Here is a 24,510-nt window from a genome sequence, read left to right as displayed (position 1 = left end):
GCAAAAATATTCTACAGCTGTTAAACATAACACACTGCCAACCTTTTGTGATCAGACATCAGGACTGCATATTAACAGGAATAATTCATTTCAGAAGACAGGAAAAAGCACCAACCTACCTTCCAATTGACAGTCATAGAATGTCAAAGGCAGTGATTACAAATAAAGCTTGAGCCTCACACACCAATTAGCAGAAGGAAAAAATGTCGCAGCAAAGCAGGCAAAGATAAAGAGGTCTTCCACTAAATTAATCATCTTTTATTCTAGCACCAGAAGCTATACAAGGATATAGTAAGACCAAACTTCAAGGAGTAGATGTATAGTCACCATGTGGATAGTTGTGTACAACCTTTCAGTGATCCAGCTCGAAGAACAAATCTCAAACCAAGTTACAAATCTGCTGAACTTGTACTCAGAGACCACTCACAGTCAAACCCAAAAAAAATCAGCAGGAGTTTCTCAGATTCCACACTTTTACATAATAGACCCATCTTCTGCAATGCCTGGTTGAAGCATTCTGGAAAAATCAAGTTAAACTCTGTAGGTAAACTTTGCAGGCACATGACCACATACAGCCGGGTATGCCCAGCTCCTACGGGGACATTCGGAAAGGACTACCACAGTTTTGTAAATTATACCTATAATTTTGTCAGTTAAAAGTGAAATGTGAGAATTAAATACTCATCTTTACATATACACAAGTTATGCCGTGAAAGCATATTTGTTTACAAACATATAAAAATACTTGTTAACTAGTTTGATAAGAAAATAATGTATAAAAGTATATAGCAAAACATTTAATCATCTTCATCAATGGAAGGATCAATTCCATCTCTTTATATTACATGAGGAAAAATCAACTACAATTTAGCACTTTGAATCCCTTATCCCGAAATATTCTCACATCAAAAGGAAGACAAATAGAAAGACTTGGAACTCCTCAACAATGATGTGAAGTTGCTTTTTTAAAAAAATCTAGAATGTTCATATCCAGTGAGATCACAGGTTCTTGGCCACATTATTTCTTGAAAATCTCTCTGGATTGTTTAAAATAAATACAGTAGACTGACTGGATTTGGCCACTGGAACAAACTGCAGCATTACATGAAACTCAGAGACTCTTAGCAACAATGAGGTGTTGTTTAAGGCTTATTTCTGTGTGTGTTATCCAGGGCAAAGAAATAATTAGTTCACCCTTACTTGCTGCCCTTTTCTTATCAATTTATAAGGATTTTTTTTCTTGAAAATAAAGGATCCCTATGTACAATAGCTGATTAGCATGTAACCATACCACAAGTTAAATGGCACTTCGGACAAGACGTGTGAGCGTGGATTTTAAACACTTCACAAGGCAAGTTAGCTCAAATCAACTGTGTTTACATTCCAAATTTTCTTTCATGATTAGTAGAAATATCATTCCTCAAACAAACAAAACTGTGTGACATTCGAAGTAGCAGCCTTAGTGTTTGTTTTCTTGAAATTTAACCCTTGGCCTTGAGGAAAGAGGGGTGACAAAATTCTCTCCCCCCTCAAGAGCCTAACACAGCCAACTTCTTCATCAGACTAAGGCTCTCTGCGACCAAACAGTAAGCATGCAGGTAAAGAGGCAATACTGATAGACACAAAATGATTGAAGGCAGAAATAGGGACAGGTGATTTGGCAGCTGTTGGGTGAGTACAGGAAACATCATCTTAAAACAGAACACAGTGACAGCCACTACTGTCTTTTTCGTTCCGTGAAGGTTCTGGAGAAGGAGGACATTCTTGTTCTTGAAATCTCCTGCAGAGAAGAGAGAGTATAAAAACACAACAGTAAATAATTCCCTCCCTCATGAAAGCATGAATTTTGCAGTATTAAACAGCACAGAAGATGGTCATTTGGCCCATCGTGCCAAAGCCAGCTCAATAAACGGGCAATCCAATTGCTTTTGCTTCACAACCTTGCAAATTTACTTTCGTCACCCAAATATCAAATTCCATTTTCAAAGTTGCTACTGAACTTGCTTCCAATATCTCGTGGGGCAGTGCAATCCAGGTCACTATAACTCTCACCATATATTTTTAAAAATCTCATCTCCCCTCTGGTTCTTTAGCTAATTACTTAGTCTCATCTTCTGGTTACAAACCCTTATTTTGTCACTTTGCACTTCACTGCATTAAAACTCATCTGCCACATATTCCAATTTCATCAATTTGTCTATGTCTTCGTAAAGCCTGCTACCATACTTATTACTGTTTATTATATGTTCAGCTTTGCTGAGATCAGGCCAGAATGATCCTCTTCTGCAATGGTGGCCCTCATTCTCAGCAAGCCAATCGTCCTCATACTCCCTGACAGCACGGGTGTGTTTTCAGAGGAATTGTCCCCAGTTTTTAGAAATCTCTATCTTTAGCAAAACTATTTCTGAATGAATTCCTACATTCGATAAGCGATCAATGTAAATTCTTATGTCATATATATTAAACCACAGCATGCTGAAAAGGAGTCACTCAAAAGTCAGCTATTTTCTCAATTCATTCATGGGATGGAGTGCCACTGGCTAGGTCAGCATTCACTGCCCTTTTCAATTGCCCTTGAGAAGATGATAATGAGCTGCCTTCTTGAACTGCTGCAGTCCAAGTGGTGTCAGTACACTCTCAGTACTGTTGGGGAGTTTCAGGATTTTGCCCCAGCAACACTGAAGTAATAGTAATATATTTCCAAGTCAGGACACTAAGTGGCGAGGTGGGAAACTTCCAGGTGGTGGGGCTTCCATGTGTCTGTTCTCTTCCTTCTAGATGGTAGGGATTGTGGGTTTGGAAGGTGCTGTCAAAAGAGCCTTGATGAGCTTCAGCAGTGCATTTGTAGATGGCACACACTGCTGCTATACTGCATCAATGCAAGCGAGAAAGACTGTTTGTGGATGGGGTGCAATCAAGTGGGTTGCTTTGTCCTGTTTTGCTTTCTCCACCAATGATTACAGACTGTTCTCAGCATGTGAACTTTAAAAAAGTGCAAAGATTGAGAAATCCAAAGAGACAAGAGTTAATCACTGGCATTTAAACACAAATTATTTCCCCCCCTCAATGTCCAAATTGCATTTTCGCCATTCTTCCCGCCACCGCAATTTAACACTTGATTAAATGTCATTCTAAAATAAAGTGTTGAATTGCATTTTCGCTGATGTTGTACATCCTGATAAGTCCCTTCCCATTCAAGGAAATAACTTGAAGCATAAACCTTTAAATCCGGAGCTTAAAAAAGCAATTAAGTCATGATGATGAATCTCCACAGAATTTTTGTGGGAGGATTCCAAGTTACATTGAAGTTTACTCTCCAGTGCAGTTCTGAATGTTTTGCTACTACCCGTCCCAAAGCAAGGCAAGAAACCTTCAGATGCTAACAATTCCCACCTTATAACGCGGACTAGTTCATGAAAAGCTTGGTCTACATTCAATCGAATTTTGGCTGAAGCTTCCATGTATGTTACTTTGAGCTGCCTAGCAAGTTGTTGCCCTTCTTCTGATGTCACCTGTGGAGTTAAAAATCCACATTAGATTAACCAATGAAAAAGCTATTCTGCAAATAAATTAAGTATTCTGTACAAGATATATTGAGAAAAGAAACAACATTGTAAAAGGGAGGTGGTTTAAAAAACCAAAAGGTTTGGGATCAAATCCTGGAATAAAACACAGCCAAGTAAGCCATGACTAATAATACTGCTGTGCCAGTGTTTACCCTCCAACAAATTCTTAAAAATTCCAATTGCTCAGATTACACAATTGAATATGTAAACATTTGATACATCTAATACTTATCTAAAGGTTAAACTGAGCAAATACACATTTTCTAAACTTAAAATGCTTTCATTGGAAGCAATGGCATTGTGTACAATATTTAGTCTGAAAGAGAAATTATTCCAAATATTGCCGCTGGAAATATAAATTGATCCAAATTTGACATTCCCAAGATGAGCCCACTTCAAAGTAGCTTAGCTCTCTAAATTGATGAAAGCTTGCTGATTACGCATCTGTGTAAAATAAATGACTATAACCCTGTATGCATTACAATAAGTACATATTGTGCAAAATCCTCATTATCACTCATATAGTGATCTTCCCCGCGCCCCCCCCCCCCCCCCCATCACTTCTCATCACCCAATCAGGTTTACATTGCAGCACGATACAGGCTGAGTCATAAATGACATTCTCAGTGACTATGATGATGATCGAACTTGCAGTCATCATCCAACATGACCTCTTCTTGTTCTTTGACTGTCAACTACATCATTCGCTTCCAAGTGTTTCTTCCCTGGCAGTCCTGGTTTGATTCCACTCTGGTTATCCAACTAACATCAGATCAATGCTCTGCAGCCCTGCCACATCTAATGGTGAAAGATGGTGGTTAATTGAACTAACCAGAAGAGAGGGTCCACAAATATCCCTGACCTCGATGATGGGGAAGCCCAGCACATCAGTGGAAAATACAAAGAAAGGGGGGAATACAATTTAGAAACCAGAAAACATGAAGCCAGCATGGTTTTCACAAAAAAAAGGCTGCCATGACCAATTTCATTGCATGTTTTGAAGAGGTAGCAGAGAAAAGTGTAATGGGAGTAGAAGTAGTTTGAGATTTTCAAGAAGCCATCAATATTCTTCAACATTAAAGGCATATTGCAGTTTATTGCACAATGGGTGCCAGTGCCAACAACATCCCAAGAATGAAATAAAACAGCATCTGTATCCCTTCGAAAATTTAATCCAGGGTTGAAACATTTGATATCTACCACTGATCCCCAACCAGTGATCCTTACTCTAGGGTGCACATGTGGGAACACGGGTGTGGAGAGAAAACGTGACCAAGAACAACAGAAACAAATAAAACTATTATGGTTCTTGATACCCACTCTAGAGATTCACAAATAACAAACAGTCACTTGGGTGGGCACAAGAGACCTACGGATCTTCATGGAACTGGATTCTAGCAGTAGCACTGTCAGCAAAAAAACACAATTTAAAACAAAGCAAGAAAAATACATCTGTCCAGTATAGAACGTACTTTGTTCCAGAGAAGCTCCAGAGTTGTAAACCTAGAAGCAAGGGTTTTACACTACGTTTTCTGACTAAATATTGATGTTAAAAACCAAACTATAACACTGATTTGATTATATGCAATTTGCTTATTTATATGCCATTCAGCTTAACTGTAAACCAAAATCAGTAAGATGCAAAACAAATTCTAAAACTTACAAAGTTCTAACCTGATGTACACTCACAATCCACCAAGTTACTAAAATCAAGTTGGCTCCAAACCAGTTATTCCGTAGACGTAGAAACATAATACTTCAGTAATGCAACATAATGGAACTGCAAAATGCTTCTGCAACTTCTCTGCCCATGCTATTTGTTTAGGGCAGGAACTTTTCCTTGCTGCTGTCTCAAATAATCAGTAGGTGGAGTGGCAGCAATCAAGGCTACACTGGCCTCCAATTTTCTTTTCTGATGGGAAGAAATACCTCTTCCATTTTCCATTACCTCAATTAGCATGAGCAGAAAAATTTACAGCAGTACTAATACAGGACAATACATGAGGCTGAATAATTATTCGGTTCAGTTGGTATGACCCCATAATTATTTATCTCAAATGATAGAGCACACATAGTTGCTGCTGAACAGTGGGAAATATTCGCCCATCGACATACTTGTGATATCAAGAGCTTGGCTGAAATGATCTGATATACCTTCCCACCAATCTTTTCAGCTAAACAATATAAATAAGATTCAAATTTGTGGTGCTCTTCCTCTAATTGAGTTTTGCAAAGTGCTCTGGGTGCAGGCTGACAATGAGCAGGAGTCAATGATGGCTTACTCCATATACAGCCAGAATTTTCAATTAAATGTAATGTCAAAGAATTTTATATAGACACTTAAGTTCCACTTTAATCTCTCAAGCACAATAGGATTTAAATTTTATTTTTCACACAAGTTGAACAAAGCAGTTTACGCTTCTCCCACTCCAGTGTCAGAAGTTAAATTTGCACAAATGGAAATTAAGCCAGGAAAAACAATTAATTTGGACTGCCTATCAGGAACCTATGAAATAATTCTCTTCACCCAGGCTTCCTCATCACTTGATCTACTCAAATTGTCCAAAACAAAAAAAAAGTCAATTTCTTCATCCTTTCCACACTAGACCTTTTAGTCTATTGTATATCCTTGCTTCAATTCAGAAAGATCACAGAATCCCTATTGTGCAGGGGGTGGCCATTTGGCCCATCAAATCTGCACTGACTCTCTGAAGCAGCATTGTACCATCTCCCTCCTGCCAATCTCATGAAATCAAACATGACTGAAGTAAACACAAGAATTTTTATAACAGTTCTAACAAAAGGTCATCTACTTCAAATGTTATTCATTTCTCCACAAATGTTAACACTTTTGGCCAATATAAATACATTTTGATTTCCTGTTGCCTGCATTGCTCAATTACATGAAAGTCATCACCAAGAGCAAGATATTTCAAAGCACAACTGTAGATTTAATTTTAAATGATGTCATGAACAACTGGGAGATATCAACAGCGAAGCATATGCTGGAGGCAATAATCATACCATTGCAAACAGAACACAACTACATGAACATTTTTGATTCATAAATGCATAAGGCCATGACATACAATTGGTGCCTGAAAAGGAACTTGGCAGCATTACATTCATGAATTCACGTGTGTTTGGAAATGCATGTTGAGTATTCTACTTTTCTAAACTTTCTATTTACTGTTGAAAGAAAGATGTAGAAAAGCCAAAAGTGTGACTTAGACCATTGAAAATACTAAAGTAGTCTAACATGGTAGAATCCCTTTCTGCCTCTTGATAACACTTTATTTATAGCTTAACTCGAAGGCCAACTGGAAAATGTGAAGTACCATGAAACAAAGTTGTTAGAATCCCTACCCAAAAACAGAATCAAGGAAAGTCATTTAACTGTCTAGGCCTGAAAGGAGAATAGAGGTAAAGGAAATGTTTTTACAATTTTCCATATGCTTAAGTGAAATGCGTACAGAAAACGGTTGGTCATATTCTAAGTTTGTTGGTTATATTCTCTTTTTCCCCTCCAACTCAAAAAAAACTTAACTGGATTGAAGTAAATCCAAGATGTAGGAGGATTATGAATATTCTATACTTAATTGTAATACATGTTTTTATAGTCATAGAGTCCTAGAGGTTCACAGCATGGAAACAGGCCCCTCAGCCCAAGCCGTCCATGCCGCCCTTTCTTTTTTTAAAACCCCTAAGTTAATCTCAATTGCCCGCATGTGACCCATATCCCTCTAAACCCATCATATCCATGTGACTATTTAAATGCTTTTTAAAAGACAAAATTGTACCCACCTCTATCATCATCTCAGGCAGCTTGTTCCAGACACTCACCACCCTCAGTGTGAAAAAAATGTCCCCTCTGGGCACTTTTGTATCTCTCCCCTCTCACCTTAAACCTATGCCCTCTAGTTTTAGACTCCCCTATCCTTGGGAAAAGATATTGACTATCTAGCTGATCTGTGCCTCTATAAGATCACCCTTCAGCCTCCTACACACCAGAGAAAAAAGTCCCAATCTATCCAGCCTTTCCTTATAACTCAATCCATCAAGTCCTGGGAGATCCTAATAAATCTTTTCTGCACTCTCTCTAGTTTAATCACATCCTTTCTAATAATAGGGTGACCAGAATTGCACACAGTATTCCAAGTGTGGCCTTACCAATGTCTTGTACAACTTCAACGAGACATTCCAACTCCTATACTCAATGTTCTGACCGATGAAACCAAGCATGCCAAATGCCTTCTTCACCATTCTGTCCATCTGTGACTCCACTTTCAATGAGCTATGAACATGTACTCCTAGATCTCTTTGCTCTGTAACTCTCCCCAGTGCCCTACCATTAACTGAATAAGTCCTGCTCTGGTTCGATCTACCAAAAAGCATCACCTCTCATTTGTCTAAATTAAACTCCATCTGCCATTCATCATGTTTTTGCAACAAGCATTTACCATTGTAGCCAAAATAGGCTATATTCACTGACATTTGTGCAGGCAACAGGAAGCTACACATCAAAAATCAAAATCAATAATGACTAAAGCCACCTGACTTACATTTTATTTGTGTTGCCTCCACTGAACAAAGCTAAAAGTTCAGAAATGTCACCTCATAGCGCTCACCTGCCTTTGATGTTCCAGGTCAGCTTTATTACCCACAAGGATCATAGGGAATTCATCACGATCTTTTACTCGAAGGATTTGTCTTTGGAACTTGTAAATTTCTTCAAAACTGAAAAGAAAAATAAAATTACACAACTTAAACACAAAGAGTGGATAGAGGATAGGCTGTCTAATAGGAGGCAGAGAGGAGGTGTCAGTGGGTGCTATTCGGATCGGCGGTTGGTGACTAGTGGAGTGCCCCAGGGATCGGTGCTGGGGCCTCGGCTATTTACCATTTATATAGATGATCTGGAGGAGGGAGCTGAGTGTAGGGTGTCGAAATTTGCTGATGACACAAAGATAAGTGAAAAAGCAAATTGTGCGGAGGGTGTAGAAAGTCTGCAGAGGGATCTAGATAGGCTAAGCGAGTGGGCGAGGACCTGGCAGATGGAATACAATGTTGGCAAGAGTGAGGTTATCCACTTTGGCAGGAATAATAGGAGGAGGGACTACTATTTAAAGGGCGAAAAGCTGCAGCATGCTACGGTGCAGAGGGACCTGGGGGTCCTTGTGCACAAGTCGCAAAAACCCAGCTGACAGGTGCAGCAGGTGATCAGGAAGACAAATGGGATGCTGGCCTTCATAGCGAGGGGGATTGAATATAAAAGTAGGGAGGTCTTGCTGCAACTGTACAGGGCACTGGTGAGGCCGCAGCTGGAGTACTGTGTGCAGTTTTGGTTGCCGCACTTGCACAAGGATACTTTGGCCTTGGAGGGAGTGCAGAGGAGGTTCACTAGGCTGATACCGGAGTTGAGGGGGTTGAACTATGAAGAGAGGCTGAATAGACTGGGCTTGTACTCATTGGAGTTTAGAAGGATGAGGGGGGGATCTTATTGAGATGTATAAGATGATGAAGGGGTGGATGGGGTAGGGGTTGAGAGGTTCTTCCTGCTCAGAAAGGACGGCAGGACTAGAGGGCACAGCCTCAAGATTTGGGGGGGGGGGGGGGGGGGTCGCAGTTTAGAACGGAGTTGAGGAGGAACTTCTTCACTCAAAGGGTGGTGAATCTCTGGAATTCTCTGCCCGTTGAAGTGGCGGAGGCTACCTCGCTAAATATATTTAAGACACGGGTAGATAGGTTTTTGGTAGGCAAGGGGATTAAGGGTTATGGGGAGAGAGCGGGAAAGTGGAACTGAGCCACTTCAGATCAACCACGATCTTATTGAATGGCGGGGCAGGCTCGAGGGGCTAGATGGCCTACTCCTGTTCCTATTTCTTATGTTCTTAAAGGAAATCTCAATCTGTATTCACCTGAATGGTTAAACACTTCTGATAAAGTGGAACTCGTTTTGATTCATACCAATGTCATCTTCAACTGGTCCTAAACATGTACCATATTAACTTGTGAAGAAGTTGAACTTTTGAGACCGATGTTTTGAGAAGTCAAGGAGCCAAATTTTACACAGCAAGCACAGTGGAAATGGGTGAACAGGACTTGATGTGGGCAGCAGAGTTTTAGATGAGCTGAATTTACTGGAGTGGGGAAGATGGACTCTGTCAAAGACTGCCAAATCTGGAATTCAAATGCACAATTTGGTTTGACAGACAAGTTGAAGCTGGCAACATTAAGATAGCTAATGGATGTGATCTTTTATTTACAAGAGATACTGAACATAAAACTAAGGATAATGGGCTTCAGTTATACAAGACATTGGTGAGGTAACATCATGAATATTGTGGGTCATTTTGCTCTCCTTATTTAAGGAAGAGGTCAAGTGTGTTGGAAGTGGTTCAAAAGAGGTTTAGTAGATTGCCTTGTGAGGAAAAGCGAGACAGACTGGGCTTGTTCCCACTGCAGTTTTGAAGAGTGAGAGGTGACTTGATTGAAGTATAAAGATCCTGAATAGTCTTGACAAGTTGGAAATTGAAAGGATGTTTCCTCTTGTGGACAAGTCCAGAAATAGAGGCCAAAGCTTTAAAATTAGGGGTCACCCTTTAGGATGGAGATGAGAATTGTTTTCTGAGGGCTGTGTGACTTATAAACTTTCTGCTTTAAAAGATAGGGTTACAGAATATTTTTAAGGCAGAAGTAGATAAAATCTTGTTAGGCAAAGGAATCAAGTTATTGTGGGTGGACAGAAATAAGAACATAAGAAAAACAAACAGATGCATCATGATCGTATCAAATGGAGAGCAGTCTTGAGTGGCCGGATGACCTACATCTGCTTCCATTTCACAGGCTACTGAAATGGAAACAAAACAATCTTAGGTGATATATAAAAAAAAGACAGGTTTGGGTGCTAGCTTGAGATAAGAGTCTCACACCAAGGTTGCAAACTTATGGACTGCTTTAACATAACTATGTCTGGAAATTAACATGGATACAGAATTTGTAGCAAGTGATGATTATGAATTTGGTCTTCCTAAGATTGAACTGGAAGAATTTGTGGCTTATTCAAGACAGACAGACAACACAAAGGCTTCGGAAAAGTAGAAGTAGAAGCTCCTAGCATACATGTAGAACCTCACCTTTCATGTTCTCAATTCACATTCCCTCGAAGCAATATGTATGGCAGCACGGAGAAGAGCTACGGATAAATCTTTGGGGGACTCTTGAGGTAATAATGCCAAGGGGAAAGAAGAAACAATTACAGGAGGGGCTCTGGCTACAGTCAGCTGGTTAGCATGCAAACTGCAACACAGTCACCAAGGATGCCATTCGGTGCTTTGCTTAGGCTCGTGGTAGGTAAAATGTTAGAATCCGTCATTAAGGAGGAAATTGCGAGGCATCTTGAAGGGAATTGCTTGATAGGGCAGACGCAACACGGTTTCATTAAAGGGAAGTCGTGTCTGACAAATTTACTGGAGTTCTATGAGGATGTGTCTAGGGCGGTGGATAGAGGAGAGCCGGTGGATGTGGTCTTTCTGGATTTTCAGAAGGCGTTTGATAAGGTACCTCACAAGAGGTTACTGCAGAAGGTCAGAGGACATGGAGTTGGGGGTAGGGTGTTAGCGTGGATAGAGGATTGGTTGTCAAATAGGAGGCAGAGAGTGGGGGTCAATGGGTGCTATTCAGATTGGCGGTTGGTGACTAGTGGGGTGCCCCAGGGGTCGGTGCTGGGGCCTCAGCTATTTACCATTTATATAGATGATCTGGAGGAGGGAACCGAGTGTAGGGTGTCGAAATTTGCTGATGACACCAAGATTGGGGGAAAGGCAAATTGTGCGGAGGGTGTGGAGAGTCTGCAGAAGGATCTAGATAGGCTGGGCGAATGGGCCAGGAAATGGCAAATGGAATTTAATGTTGGCAAGTGTGAGGTGGTCCACTTTGGTAGGAAGAATGGTAGGAAGGACTATTACTTACGTGGCGAAAAACTGCAGCAGGCGACGGTGCAGAGGGACCTCGGGGTCCTTGTGCATGATTCGCAAAAACCCAGCCTGCAGGTGCAGCAGGTGGTCAGGAAGGCGAATGGGATGCTGGCCTTCATAGCGAGGGGGATTGAATATAAAAGTAGGGAGGTCTTGCTGCAGCTGTATAGGGCACTGGTGAGGCCGCAGCTGGAGTACTGTGTGCAGTTTTGGGCGCCGCACCTGCGCAAGGATATTTTGGCCTTGGAGGGAGTGCAGAGGAGGTTTACTAGGCTGATACCGGAGTTGAGGGGGTTGAGCTATGAGGAGAGGCTGAATAAACTAGGCTTGTACTCGTTAGAGTTTAGAAGAATGAGGGGAGATCTCATTGAGACGTATAAGATGATGAATGGGATGGATAGGATAGAGGTGGAAAGACTCTTCCCGCTCAAAAAAGACAGTAGGACTAGGGGGCACAGCCTCAAGATAAAGGGGGGGCGGTTCAGAACGGAGTTGAGGAGGAACTTCTTCACTCAAAGGGTGGTGAATCTCTGGAATTCTCTGCCCGTTGAAGTGGTGGAGGCTGCCTCGCTAAATATTTTTAAGAAGCGGGTTGATGGGTTTTTGATAAGAGAGGGGATTAAGGGTTATGGGGAGAGGGCGGGAAAGTGGAACTGAGCCACGACAGATCAGCCATGATCTTATTGAATGGCGGGGCAGGCTCGAAGGGCCAGATGGCCTACTCCTGCTCCTATTTCTTATGTTCTTATGTTCTTATGTTCAGCATCAGAAGCCAGACTGTAAACATTCAAATATGGAGTCACAGAATATGCAGGCATGAAATTGTAACGTGATAGCATACTGAAAGATATTGCAAAGGGAAATAGTTTGCAAGGGTTTGAGATTAAAAGATGCAATTTCACATGAACAGGAGTTTGATAATGGCCTTTGTGCAATCTAAGTGGACAGTACCCAAGGAGAAACATTAATTACAGTAACAGCGAGATTAGGATTCAGGTGGATAATCCATAGATGACGCAACAGAGTATTGCATCAAGTACTACACATTTCTGGGTAAAAGACTGACAAATGGAGTGTAATGTGGGAAAATGTGAGAAAATGTGAAGCTGCTCATTTTGCAGAGAACAAAAGAATAGAGTATAATTTATTTGCAGAAAAACTGCAGAAAGCTGCAACACAGACTTGTGGGTATTTCTGCATGAAACAAAGCTAGCGCATAGGTGCAGCAGTTAATCGGGAAGAATAATGGATGTTGGCCTTTATTTCAAGTGGGTTGGAGTACAAGAGTAGGGAAGTTTTGCTACTAGTGAAACCACATCTGAAATACTGTGAACAGTCTTCATAATCATAACTAGGAGCAGGAGCTGATGGCTGATCTCATCTCAGTCTCAGCTCCGGTTACCTGCCTGTTCATCTTCGCCCTGCAAACCCTAATTAAAAACGTCCATCTCTTCCTTAAATTTATTCAAAATTCCAGCATCCACCATGCTCTGGGTAATGAATTTGACAGACCCTTTGAGAGAAGAAATTTTGCCTCATCTCTGCATTAAATCTGCCATCCCTTATCCTAAAAAGCTATGACCTCTTGCTCTCAATTGCCCAAGAGGAAACATCCTCTTGTTGACTTTGTCAATCCCCATTATCATCTTGGACAACTAAATAGATCTCCTCACAGTCTTCTAAATTCTAAGGAGCATTAGGTCTAAACTGCCCAATCTCTCCTCACAAGGCAAACCCCTTTGATGCCCTGATTTAAATAAAGATATAATTTCATAGGCGCCAGTTCAGAGAAAATCCACTAAGATGATCCCCAGTATGGAGGGATTGTCTTATGGGCAAAGATTAAACAGATTGGGACTCTACTCATTGGAATTTATAAGAATGAGAGGTGATTGCATTGAAACAAACAGGATCCTTAAAGGACTTGACAGGGCAAGAAGCAGTTTTTGAGTCAACTGGTACGTGACCTCAGACTTTTCCCCGAAAGAAAGAAGTGGAAGAGAGAATGTCTGGGGTGCGTGGGGTCCTGCCAAGGCAGCGGGAAGTGTAGGCAGATCAATGGATGGGACGCTGGTTTGACCATAAGATATAGGAGCAGAATTAGACCATTAGGCCCATCGAGTCTGCTCCACCGGTCGATCATGACTGATAAGTTTCTCAACCCTATTTTCCTGCCTTTTGCCTGTAACCTTTGATCCCCTTATCAGCCAAAGACCTATATATCTCTGTCTTCAATGCACGCCATGACCTGGCCTCCACATCCTTCTGTGGCAATGAATTCCATAGATTCACCACCTTCTGGCTGAAGAAATTCCTCCTCATCTCAGTTTTAAAGGGTCATCCCTATACTCTGAAGTTCTGCCCTCAGATTCTAATCTTTCCTACTAAAGGAAACATCGCCCTCACATAATACAATATATAATATCCCTCATACTCTCTTTATCAGCATTCTGAATACATGGGGTGTGCTTTATTTTCTGTGAAGAAATGCTAAGGATCTCCAAGGAGCTTCAATAATGTGCCTTTAATTGTCACACACTGAGCAAAATACATCCCACAAATTCTACAAAGACTTTGTTCTCTGCACACCAAACTGACAGATTAAAAATATTTAACATTTGATGTTGTACATTTTCTCTCTTTTTATAAACAGAAACAAGAACTGTTTCAGGTTGAAAAGATTGTTTTATTGTTTTGGATTTGCAAAATTATATTGGATAGTTGTGAACATTTATTTACTTGATGCATGATGGATAGGGCTTCATTCATTACCCTTTGATAGTGGATGCCTTAGTGATTATTTACCAAACTTCGCTGGATTCCGGGAAAGTGCCGGAAGATTGGAAAACGGCTAATGTTACACCGCTGTTTAAAAAAGGTAGCAGGCAAAAGGCAGGGAATTACAGGCCGGTTAGTTTAACGTCTGTTGTCGGAAAAATGCTTGAATCCGTCATCAAAGAAGAATAGCGACGCACCTGGAAAGGAATGGTTTGATAGAGCAGATGCAGCATGGATTCGTTAAGGGGAAGTCGTGTTTGACGAATTTATTGGATTTCTATGAGGATGTGACTAGTGCGGTAGACAGAGGGGAACCGGTGGATGTGGTGTTTCTCGATTTTCAAAAGGCATTTGATAAGGGGCCGCACAAAAGGTTGCTGGCATGGAGTTGGGGGTAAGGTGTTAGCATGGATAGAGGACTGGTTGTCTAATAGGAAGCAGAGAGTTGGGATCAATGGGTGCTATTCTGATTGGCGGTTGGTGATGAGTGGAGTGCCGCAGGGATCGGTGCTGGGGCCTCGGCTATTTACCATTTATATAGATGATCTGGAGGAGGGGGCTGAGTGTAGGGTGACAAAATTTGCTGATGACACGAAGATGAGTGGGAAAGCAAATTGTGCGGAGGGTGTGGAAAGACTGCAGAGGGATCTAGATAGGCTAAGCGAGTGGGCGAGGACCTGGCAGATGGAATTCAATGTTAGCAAGTGTGAGGATATCCACTTCGGCAGGAATAATAGTAGGAGGGATTACTATTTAAAGGGCGAAAAGCTGCAGCATGCTACGATGCAGAGGGACCTGGGGGTCCTTACGCATGAGTCGCAAAAACTCAGTCTGCAGGTGCAGCAGGTGATCAAGAAGGCGAATGGGATGCTGGCCTTTATAGCGAGGGGGATAGAATATAAAAACAGGGAGGTCTTGCTGCAACTGTACAGGGCACTGGTGAGGCCACAGCTGGAGTACTGTGTGCAGTTTTGGTCGCCGCACTTGCGCAAGGATACTTTGGCCTTGGAGGGAGTGCAGAGGAGGTTCACTAGGCTGATACCAGAGATGAGGGGGTTGGACTATGAAGAGAAACTAAATAGACTGGGTCTGTACTCGTTGGAGTTTAGAAGGATGAGGGGGGATCTTAGAGAGATGTATAAGATAATGAAAGGGATGGATAGGGTAGAGGTAGAGAGATTCTTCCTGCTCAGAAAGGACAGCAGGACTAGAGGGCACAGCCTCAAGATGGAGGGGGCGGGGGCGGGGGGGGGGGGGGGGGGGGGGGGGGGGGTCACAGTTTAGAACGGAGTTGAGGAGGAACTTCTTCACTCAAAGGGTGGTGAATCTCTGGAATTCTCTGCCCGTTGAAGTGGTGGAGGCTACCTCGCTAAATATATTTAGGACACGGGTAGATAGGTTTTTGACAGATAAGGGAATTAAGGGTTATGGGGAAAAAGCAGGAAGGTGGAACTGAGCCACTTCAGATCAGCCATGATCTTATTGAATGGCGGGGCAGGCTCGAAGGGCTAGATGGCCTACTCCTGCCCCTATTTCTAATGTTCTTTGAGGTTTCTTGTGGTCTTGGGCAGAGCAGGAGTCATACCAAGCTGTGATACAACCAGAAAAAATGGTTTCTATGGTGCATCTGTAAGTGTTGGTGAGTCATAACTGACATGCCAAATTTCCTTAGTCTTCTGAGAAAGTAGAAGCATTGGTGGGCTTTCTTAACTATAATGTTGGCATGGGGGACCAGCTCGGGTTGTTGGTGATCTAGATACCTAAAAACTTGAAGCTCTCAATCCTTTCTACTTCATCCCTGTAGATGTCGACAGGGGCACATTCTGCTTTACTCTTCCTGAAGTCAATGACAATCTTTTTTGTTTCGTTGACATTGAGAGACAGATTTTTGTCGCTGCATGACTCCTGAGCTGTGTTTAATTCTCTAATCTACTTGACCCAATGTTAATTGGCATGTAACTCCAGTAACAACCCAAGGATTATTCCTTTGAAGTTTGAGGTTTTAGTTTGGACGTTCTCTCCTCTCAGCAGAGCAACTTTCCTACTACTGGCTGTGCAACTGCTTTTTATGGAGACCAAAACATCTAGATTCTTCTGCCTCCTACTCCAAGTTTGTTCCCAAATACTGGGCAGGCAACATGACCTTGTGGCCCCAAACGTTAGTTAGAAGCCTGCTGACTTACCATAAAGAAAACTGAAACCTATTGCCATTTTGTGGACCAAGAAAATGAAATTAAACTTCTTTAACGTAAATACAGCACCTTGTTTTTACACATACCTTCCTCTATCAGTAACAGAGAAAACCAGCAGAAACCCTTCCCCAGTCCTCATGTATTGTTCTCGCATGGCTCCAAACTCTTCTTGTCCTGCCGTATCTAGAACTAGATGGCAAACCGAAACTTCAAGTTAACAATTATACGACAAAAGCACAACAGATAAAATATATGGATCGAGTTACTATGCTACGCAAAATGACCTGTTACTGTATTTCTTTCAACTGATGACATCAGAATGCAAAAGTCAACTTGAAGAATCATATGCACTCCACCAAAAACAGCAGGTGCTGGGAAAATAGTCAGAAATTTTTCATTGCAAAATTATCTTTCTGGCGAGATTCACAATTTTTTTTCAAGAGCAATTATGTAATTAGCCCTCGATCAACTAAAACCAGTCCACAGCTTTTCAGATTCGTTTGAACTGCTAGGAAACTGCAAGAATTAAGAAAATCTGAGAATACGCAGACTTTCATGATGCCTGATGGACTAAATTACGCTCGGCTTTTTTACTCATCAAATATCAGATTAGTAAAATTAATTGCAAGCCATTGCTCTTTGATTAACCACTTACTGGAGGTTAACAGCATGCTGCAGACCTATTAATCAAACTCTTATCACAAGGTCAGCATTAACATTAAGTTTTCCTTCTTTTAAAAAAAGACATTCTGGTGAAACTTGCAGCTTCAGCCTTAATTATCCCACACTCTCATTATTGTTCATCTTAGAATTTATTATCAAATCGATTTTTCCTTTCAACGGTGTGAAAGGAGATGCACCTTTCAGTAATTTTTATTAAATCATGTTCTCTACAGCTCTACCAGCCTCAGCTGTCATTGTTGTCATGTTGGCTGGAGAAGTTCCTTTACTGAGCCTTAAATAGTGTTTGTTTATTTTTATTGTGGGATATTGAAGTTGTACAAGGCCACACTTGGAATACTGTGTACAGTTCTGGTCACCCTATTATAGAAAGGATATTATTAAACTAGAAAGAGTGCAGAAAAGATTTACTAGGATGCTACCGGGACTTTTGAATTGAGTTAAGAGGAGTGGCTGGATAGACTGGGACTTTCTCCTCTGGAATGTAGGAAGCTGAGGGGGGAACCTTATAGAGGTCTAAAATAATGAGGGGGCACAAATAAGCCAGATAGTCAATATTTTTTCTCAGAAGTAGGGGAGTCTAAAACTAGAGAGCATAGGTTTACGGTGAGAGGGGGGAGATACAAAAAGGTCCAAAAGGGCATTTTTTTCACACAGGGTGGTGAGTGTCTGGAACAAGCTGCCAGAAGTAGTAATAGAGGCACGTACAATTTTGTCTTTTAAAAAGCATTTAGATAATTACTTAGGTAAGATGGGTATAGAGGGATATGCGCCAAACGCAGGCAATTGGGGGTTAAAAAGGGGTGGCATGGACAAGTTGAGCTGAAGGGCTGTTTCCATGCTGTAAACCTCTATGATTCTGTTTTATGACCCTTGGGAGGAAAGCCATGTGTTTTGGACAGTTCTAGGGAATTGAAGGTTTTATCTTCTGTTTTGGCTGGCAGCAGTTTGAGTTTTAGAAGGGACATCAAGTGAATGGAAGTGTGTATGTCTCTCTCTCAGGTTTTGGAAGTTCTGCTGGTTCGCTGAAAGCAAGGCTTCTTGCCTTCCTGGAGTAGACAATCTGCTGTTGCTGGCTTGACTAGAGTTCTTCCTGGTGTTCTGGGAAGCTGTTCTGGGTGTCCCCAGAGGACTGCTGGAAGTTACAAGCTGAGGAGTCAGGATTTTCAATTCTCCAACCAAAGGACTCAATTCCAGCATCACGTCAGCACTAGTCTTTGCTGTGTTATACCTTGTGGAAAGGTTTTTTTTAAATCTAAAGGAAGTTTTGTTTGATTGGAATATCTTAGATATATTTACTGATTATATATTAGAGATTTTTTTTATTTGTAATTGATAAATGTTATTGCTAACTTTCATACTACACCACCTATTTCTTAAACAAACTTTGTTTGAAAAAAGCACCCTAGTGGGACATTCGAATCATACTTGAGGTGAACCATATTATGCTTATCCTAGCCAAGTTCAAAAAGTGCAAAACCGATGATCCAGACAGGCTTCATAGAACATGAGTTTCTGACCTGAACCATAACAATGCCTAATTTTGAACCAATGCAATCCTCTTTTTTACAACTTAATTAAATTCTCATTTCAGTTGAAAAGAAAATCTGTTTTTTTAAGTGGTCAGGCACAGATTTCTATAGTGGACCACTCTACCCTTCTACTAGAATGCTCTCCCAGAGGTCTGCCCTCAAAATTTAAAAGCACTTACATATCTTTGGCTAATCCAGTTTCAGAATACTTACTATCTAATCTTGCTGCTCTGTCATCAATAACACATTGCTTGGTATAGGAATCTTCAATTGTTGGATCATAATCTGTAACAAAGTAAGACTGAACAGAGGAAAAAAACATTTAGAAATTTTTTAAAAACCAGAACTGCACCTGCATCCCCAACACTGATACAATCTACAAGAGGAGGATCACATATTTACAATTTAGGAGGCAGCTATTCAGTGAAATGCATCTCAGAATGACAATGCAGAAGTCTGTTATTCCCCCGGAACTGCTTCTTTCAATCTTTTCGTGTCACCTCTGGTTCTTTTGTCAACTACTTAAAATCCATATCCTACAAACATAGAAAACAGAAGCAGAAATAAGCCATTCAGCCCCTCAGGTCAGCTCCACCATTCAATAAGATTATCTTCTGCTCACTATGTCAACTCTTACCAAGGGTAATCAAAACTAAAGTGCCGACCATAAAATGCCAAACCTCCATTAAATCATTCAATGCTCCAGCAACTCTTTGCATAATAAATTTCTTCTGACCTCTTTTTCTCATTGGAGACTTTTAAATCAATGTCCTTTAAGCTGTGCACGATTCCCCAGGCAGAAGAAGCATTGTTTCTTTATTATTCACCCCGTCAAACCATTCTTAGTTATAAATTTAGACTAAACCTGCTCTTCACTTTTACTTCACTGAAAAAAAACTTGTATTTATATACTTTCATGCCTCTCATGACCATACAGCATCCTAAACAAATTTGCTTCTCAGAATTTATTGTACAGGTTTCTTGCTGTAATCCTAGAAATCAGTGTGCACAACAAGTTCCTACAATCTGCAATAGGACAATAAGCAGATAATCTGTTTTGTGATGATGACAGAGGAATAAGTATTGCCAAGGCATAATTCCTTTGCTCTTCTTCAAAATAATGTTATTGAATCTTTCACATGCATCCATGGGGGCCTCCACTTGACACTGCATCCAAAAGACGGCCTCCAACAGTGCAGCACTCCGATTTTTATACCCAAGTCTTAGAGTTGGATTTGATCTGTGTCACAATCTTTTAACTTGAAGGCAACACACAATAATCCACCTATTTCATACCTACCCTCATAATTACCATTTTGCATTTCTATTATCAACCAATGTATTCCCAGCACCATCCTGTGTACTCACTGGGCTTTATTGTTCCTTCAATAATGTGCACTTTTCAAACCGTAGCCTGACAAAGTTTAAAATCTCTTATACCCCCATTTACAAAGTCCAAGACTCTATTAACCTTTATTTTTGTTTTATCTAATTGTACTCATTTTCAAGGTTCTATGCCTTTATACCTCTTGCCTCAAATATTCAACATCTTTCAGCTTCTTTGTATTTAGCATGTATTCACATTTCTCAGTCTCCTTCAAAAATTGTGTCTCAGTTACAGCTTAATTGGTAGCAAACTTGTCTTGGAGTCAGAAGATTGCAGGTTCAAGTTTTACTCCAGGGATTGGGCACAAAATAAATTAGGGCTCCCACTCCATTGCAGTAATGAGGGAGTACTGCACTGTCAATCTATCCTATGAAACATTAAAACAAGGCTCTATCCCTGGGTGGGGGTAAAAGAGCAATCAACATCACAAAAGAACAGACCATCTAGCCATTATCACCTTACTTCCAAGCGAGTCTACTGCATATGTACTGGCTGCCGTATTTCCAAGCAAGCTTGTTGCACATAAATTGGCTGTTGCGTTTCCAATATTAGTGAATTCACTTCAAAAGTTTTTCATTACCAGTGAAATGCTGCAAGATGTTCAGTGGGTGTGAAAGGCAATCGATAAATACACGCCTTTTTCCTCTTTCAACCATGTCATCACAATTGTCCACTTTAAATTCCACCTGCTGCCAAGCTACTCCTAATGTTTCAATAATCCTTACGGTTTATGAAACTTTGTGACATTATACAAATTTCATCATATTTCTTGAGCCCAAGTCAATATTGTATCCTTCTCCCTCAAAGAAGAGTGCTCACACTACTAACCCTTGTGGTATACCAGCATCAACTCTCCAGATCTTACTATGCTTTCTCTTAAGCCATACCTACACCTGAATGGATGAGTTAGTCATATTTTAACTTTGAATATAGCTTGCATCAAATATAAGTGATCTAAAATAGCAATTTAATCTTTATTGAACAATAGCAGGTCTAAGTCAAGCAAAGCATACAATATCATAGTACTACAAAATGGCATATTATACAGCAAGCTGAATTACAGGAGATAGTCATAGGTTATGTTCAAAGGGATGACCTCAAAAGCAGGCTGTTTGAATCTCAGCCTATTTCTTTGAAGGAGACACTGGCAGAGTCAATTTCACTATTCACCAAAAGCAGCTCCGAGTTGGTCCCATAATGTGCATCCATCCTCATACTCCCTGATAACTTTGCTGAACGCCACCAAGTTAGAGCACCTCTAACTTATCACACACGACTTTTATTCTGCAGTTAATTATTAAACCATACAAATTTGCAGAATACATGTCCGTTTTTAAATATGTCAGTATAACAGTACCAATGTAAACTTCAAATTAGTTTACATAGACAAATCCAATTAAAACTTCTGGTACTTACATCATGTTCTCAGCTAGGTAGATAAGCTCACTGAAGCAACCCAACTAAAATGTCTAGTGTTCCAAAGACAAGTTTCAGTTCAAACATTCATTGACCATGTATGTCAAATAAAGGTAAAAATCTACATTAGTGTAACATACTTACCAATTTCCATTTTAACACCACATGGTATTCATTTGACCAAATGCCATCAAATTGTTGACGTGAGCTACAGATTTCCAGCTGCTACCTGTTCCCATTTTTACCGATTAAATTTTCCAAAGAAAGCAGTACAGTATATTCATAGAAACAAGCAGCAGTAGGCTCTTTGAGCCTGCTTGCCATTTGTTTTGATCATGCCTGATCGTGGAATTCAATATTCTGATTCCCCCTTTCCCCACATATCCCTGATTTGAACGGTCGCTGGAAATTGTCACATCCAGCCATTTCATGCAGTTGAATAGTTCCTATGCCTACTGTGATCTCAAACTCAAGGCCATTTTTCAGGATATGGATGTTTTGTTTATTTTCCTTCTTGTACACCTTGTTTCTCTGTAGTTTGATCCACGTGTGGGCCATTTCCTTCTGTTTGTGAGCTGATCAACATAGAATTTAGAAGCAGGAGTAGGCCATTTGGCCTTCTCCACCATTCGTTTCAATCATGGTTGATCATCAAATTCAATACCCTGATCTCTGACCGCCCCGCCCCCCCCAACCCCAAAATATCTCTTGATCCTTTCAGCCCCAACAGCTATATATAATTTTTTTTTTGAAACCAATGTTTTGGCCTCAACTACTTTCTGCGGTTGTAAACTCCAAACATTCACCACCCTCGGGATGAAGAAATTTCTCCTCACCTCAGTTCTAAAAGTTATTCTTTAAGGTTACCCTTATCCTCAAACTATGAAAGTTTAAAGTTTTTTTAAAGTTTATTAATCACAAGTAGGCTTACATTAACACTGCAATGAAGTTACTGTGAAAATCCCCTAGTCGCCACACTCCGGCATCCGTTCAGGTATGCTGGAGGGAGAATTTTAGCATGGCCAATTCACCTAACCTGTACAATTTTGGACTGTGGGAGGAAACAGGAGCACCCAGAGGAAACCCATGCAGACACAGGAAGAACGTGCAAACTCCACACAGACAGTGACCCGAAGTTGCAATTGAACCCAGGTCCCTGGAGCTGTGTGACAGCAGTACTAAACACTGCGCAACTATGTCGCCCCTAATTCTGGACTCCCACACCATTGGGATCATTTTTTCTGAATCTACCCTGTCTAAACCTGTTAGAATTTTGTAAGTTTCTATGAAATCCCCCCTCACTCTTCAAAATACTTGCATTAAGAGAGCAGCCATCACAACAAAATAAAGTTATTTACAGACAATAAAGTACTTTAAGTATATTAACTGTGGCAATGGAGAAAATGCAACAGCCAATTTGCCCACAACAAACTCCCACAAACAGTAATGTGATAATGATCAGTGATGTTAACTGAGGTGTAAGTATTAGCCAAAATTTAAAAAAAAGGATAAATCCCTGTTCTTCCAAATAGTGGTGGGATCTTTTATCTGGTCTAACGATTCATCCCAAAAACAGCACCTCCAACAGTACAGCATTCCCCAAGTATTGCACTGGAGTGTCAGTCATAATTTGTGAATTCAAGTCCTGGAAGCGATCTTCAACCCATAACTGTGACAGAGTCGAGACAGCTACCAACTGAGCCACGGTTGACACGTTTGTGAAATGCTGCTCTTCCATTTCAGGCATCTAGGTCAGCATCAAACATTTAGGTAACATGATATTGCTTAGAACCACATAATCACTACAATGAAGAGGCCAATCAGCCCATCAATTCTGCACCAACTCTCCAAAACTGCAACCCAGATAGGCCCTCATCTCTGCCTTATCCCTGCAACCACTTACCATGGCTAATCCACCTAACCTATACATCTTTGGACCATAGGAGGACCACCACAGGGAGAACATACAAACTCCATACAGACAGTCACCCAAGGCTGGGATCAAACCTAGGTCCTTGGCAGTGCAAGGCAGCAGTGCAAATCACTGACTGTGCTGGAAGTTCCACTGCTTTGGCCAATAATGTGTTTGGAGTCTGGAAACAACACACCATCAGGATATATCAATTTCTAAACATTTCAGAAGACATAAAAACTGCAAACTTTTCAAAAACAGCGGAATGCCAAAGCAAGAGCACAGTGTGCATATCAGAACAAGGTTAAAATCTCATCCAATTAAAAAAATGCTTTGGGACGGATGGCATATAGCTTCATTGACCTCTGGATCTCGGCCAGATTACATCTGATATCTTTAACATACAACATCGACAATAATAATCACCAGTGTGCAACTCATACATGTCATACTCTAATGTTAGGTAAAATGGATATTTTGAGAACTGGTATAGTGGCTGTACGCTGGCTCTTAACATTTAGATCAGCATTAAACCAGAATGAGATGATCTAAGTTTCCGCTCTGCAAGCTCAAAGTACCCCATCTTAAATAAGTCATTACAGTCTTGGTCCAATTTCTACTGCACAGAAAACTTTCCTAATTTGGACTGGAGGTCAAATGACATATCTTTGGTAAAGAAAATGTCATGCCGATGCATTTCATTTTCACATTATTGATAATGGAGAGCTATCTTTTGCATTTGCCAAGACATGACCGATTTGAGGCTACTTGATACTGATGTTTGTTACCCAAGTTGAAGGGCTCCATTCTGCAGCAACATCTCTTACTTAAAATGAGTTCAAATTATATTGAACTCTTTTGAAGTAATCCTGCTCATGATACAATAAATACATTTGCAACACAATTTTAAAAGCAAATGTTGCATTTTCCATATTTCCCAAATATGAATATGGGAAATATTTCCCAAATTAATTCTACTTTTGAACCCAATTTCTGGAAAGCACTAGCAAACCCATTAATTTCTTTAAAAAGTTCTAGGCTACTTGGACATTCAATCAAAATAAACATCT

General features: G+C 40.6%; 1 protein-coding gene across 4 annotated transcripts in view; it reads right to left on the bottom strand.

Moving 5' to 3' along the window:
* Positions 1-243: 243 nt before the first annotated feature.
* The window catches only part of rras2 (RAS related 2), a 103,440-nt gene continuing 79,173 nt past the window's right edge, over positions 244-24,510 (bottom strand). For all 4 annotated transcript variants that reach the window (XM_080190170.1, XM_080190172.1, XM_080190171.1 and 1 more), the window contains exons 2-6: positions 18,939-19,026; positions 16,599-16,701; positions 8,195-8,303; positions 3,394-3,512; positions 244-1,780 (exon numbers count right to left, since the gene is read on the bottom strand). In XM_080190170.1, coding sequence (XP_080046296.1) covers positions 1,693-1,780; positions 3,394-3,512; positions 8,195-8,303; positions 16,599-16,701; positions 18,939-19,026 — 507 coding nt within the window. In that variant the 3' untranslated portion in view covers positions 244-1,692. The remainder of the gene's footprint in view (positions 1,781-3,393; positions 3,513-8,194; positions 8,304-16,598; positions 16,702-18,938; positions 19,027-24,510) is intronic.

The sequence above is a fragment of the Carcharhinus amblyrhynchos genome, chromosome 6, assembly GCF_965287045.1.
Source record: "Carcharhinus amblyrhynchos chromosome 6, sCarAmb.v2.hapA, whole genome shotgun sequence".
Taxonomy (NCBI): Eukaryota; Metazoa; Chordata; class Chondrichthyes; order Carcharhiniformes; family Carcharhinidae; genus Carcharhinus; species Carcharhinus amblyrhynchos.
Note: the sequence above shows the minus strand (reverse complement) of the source record. Positions and strands in the feature narration are given on the sequence as shown.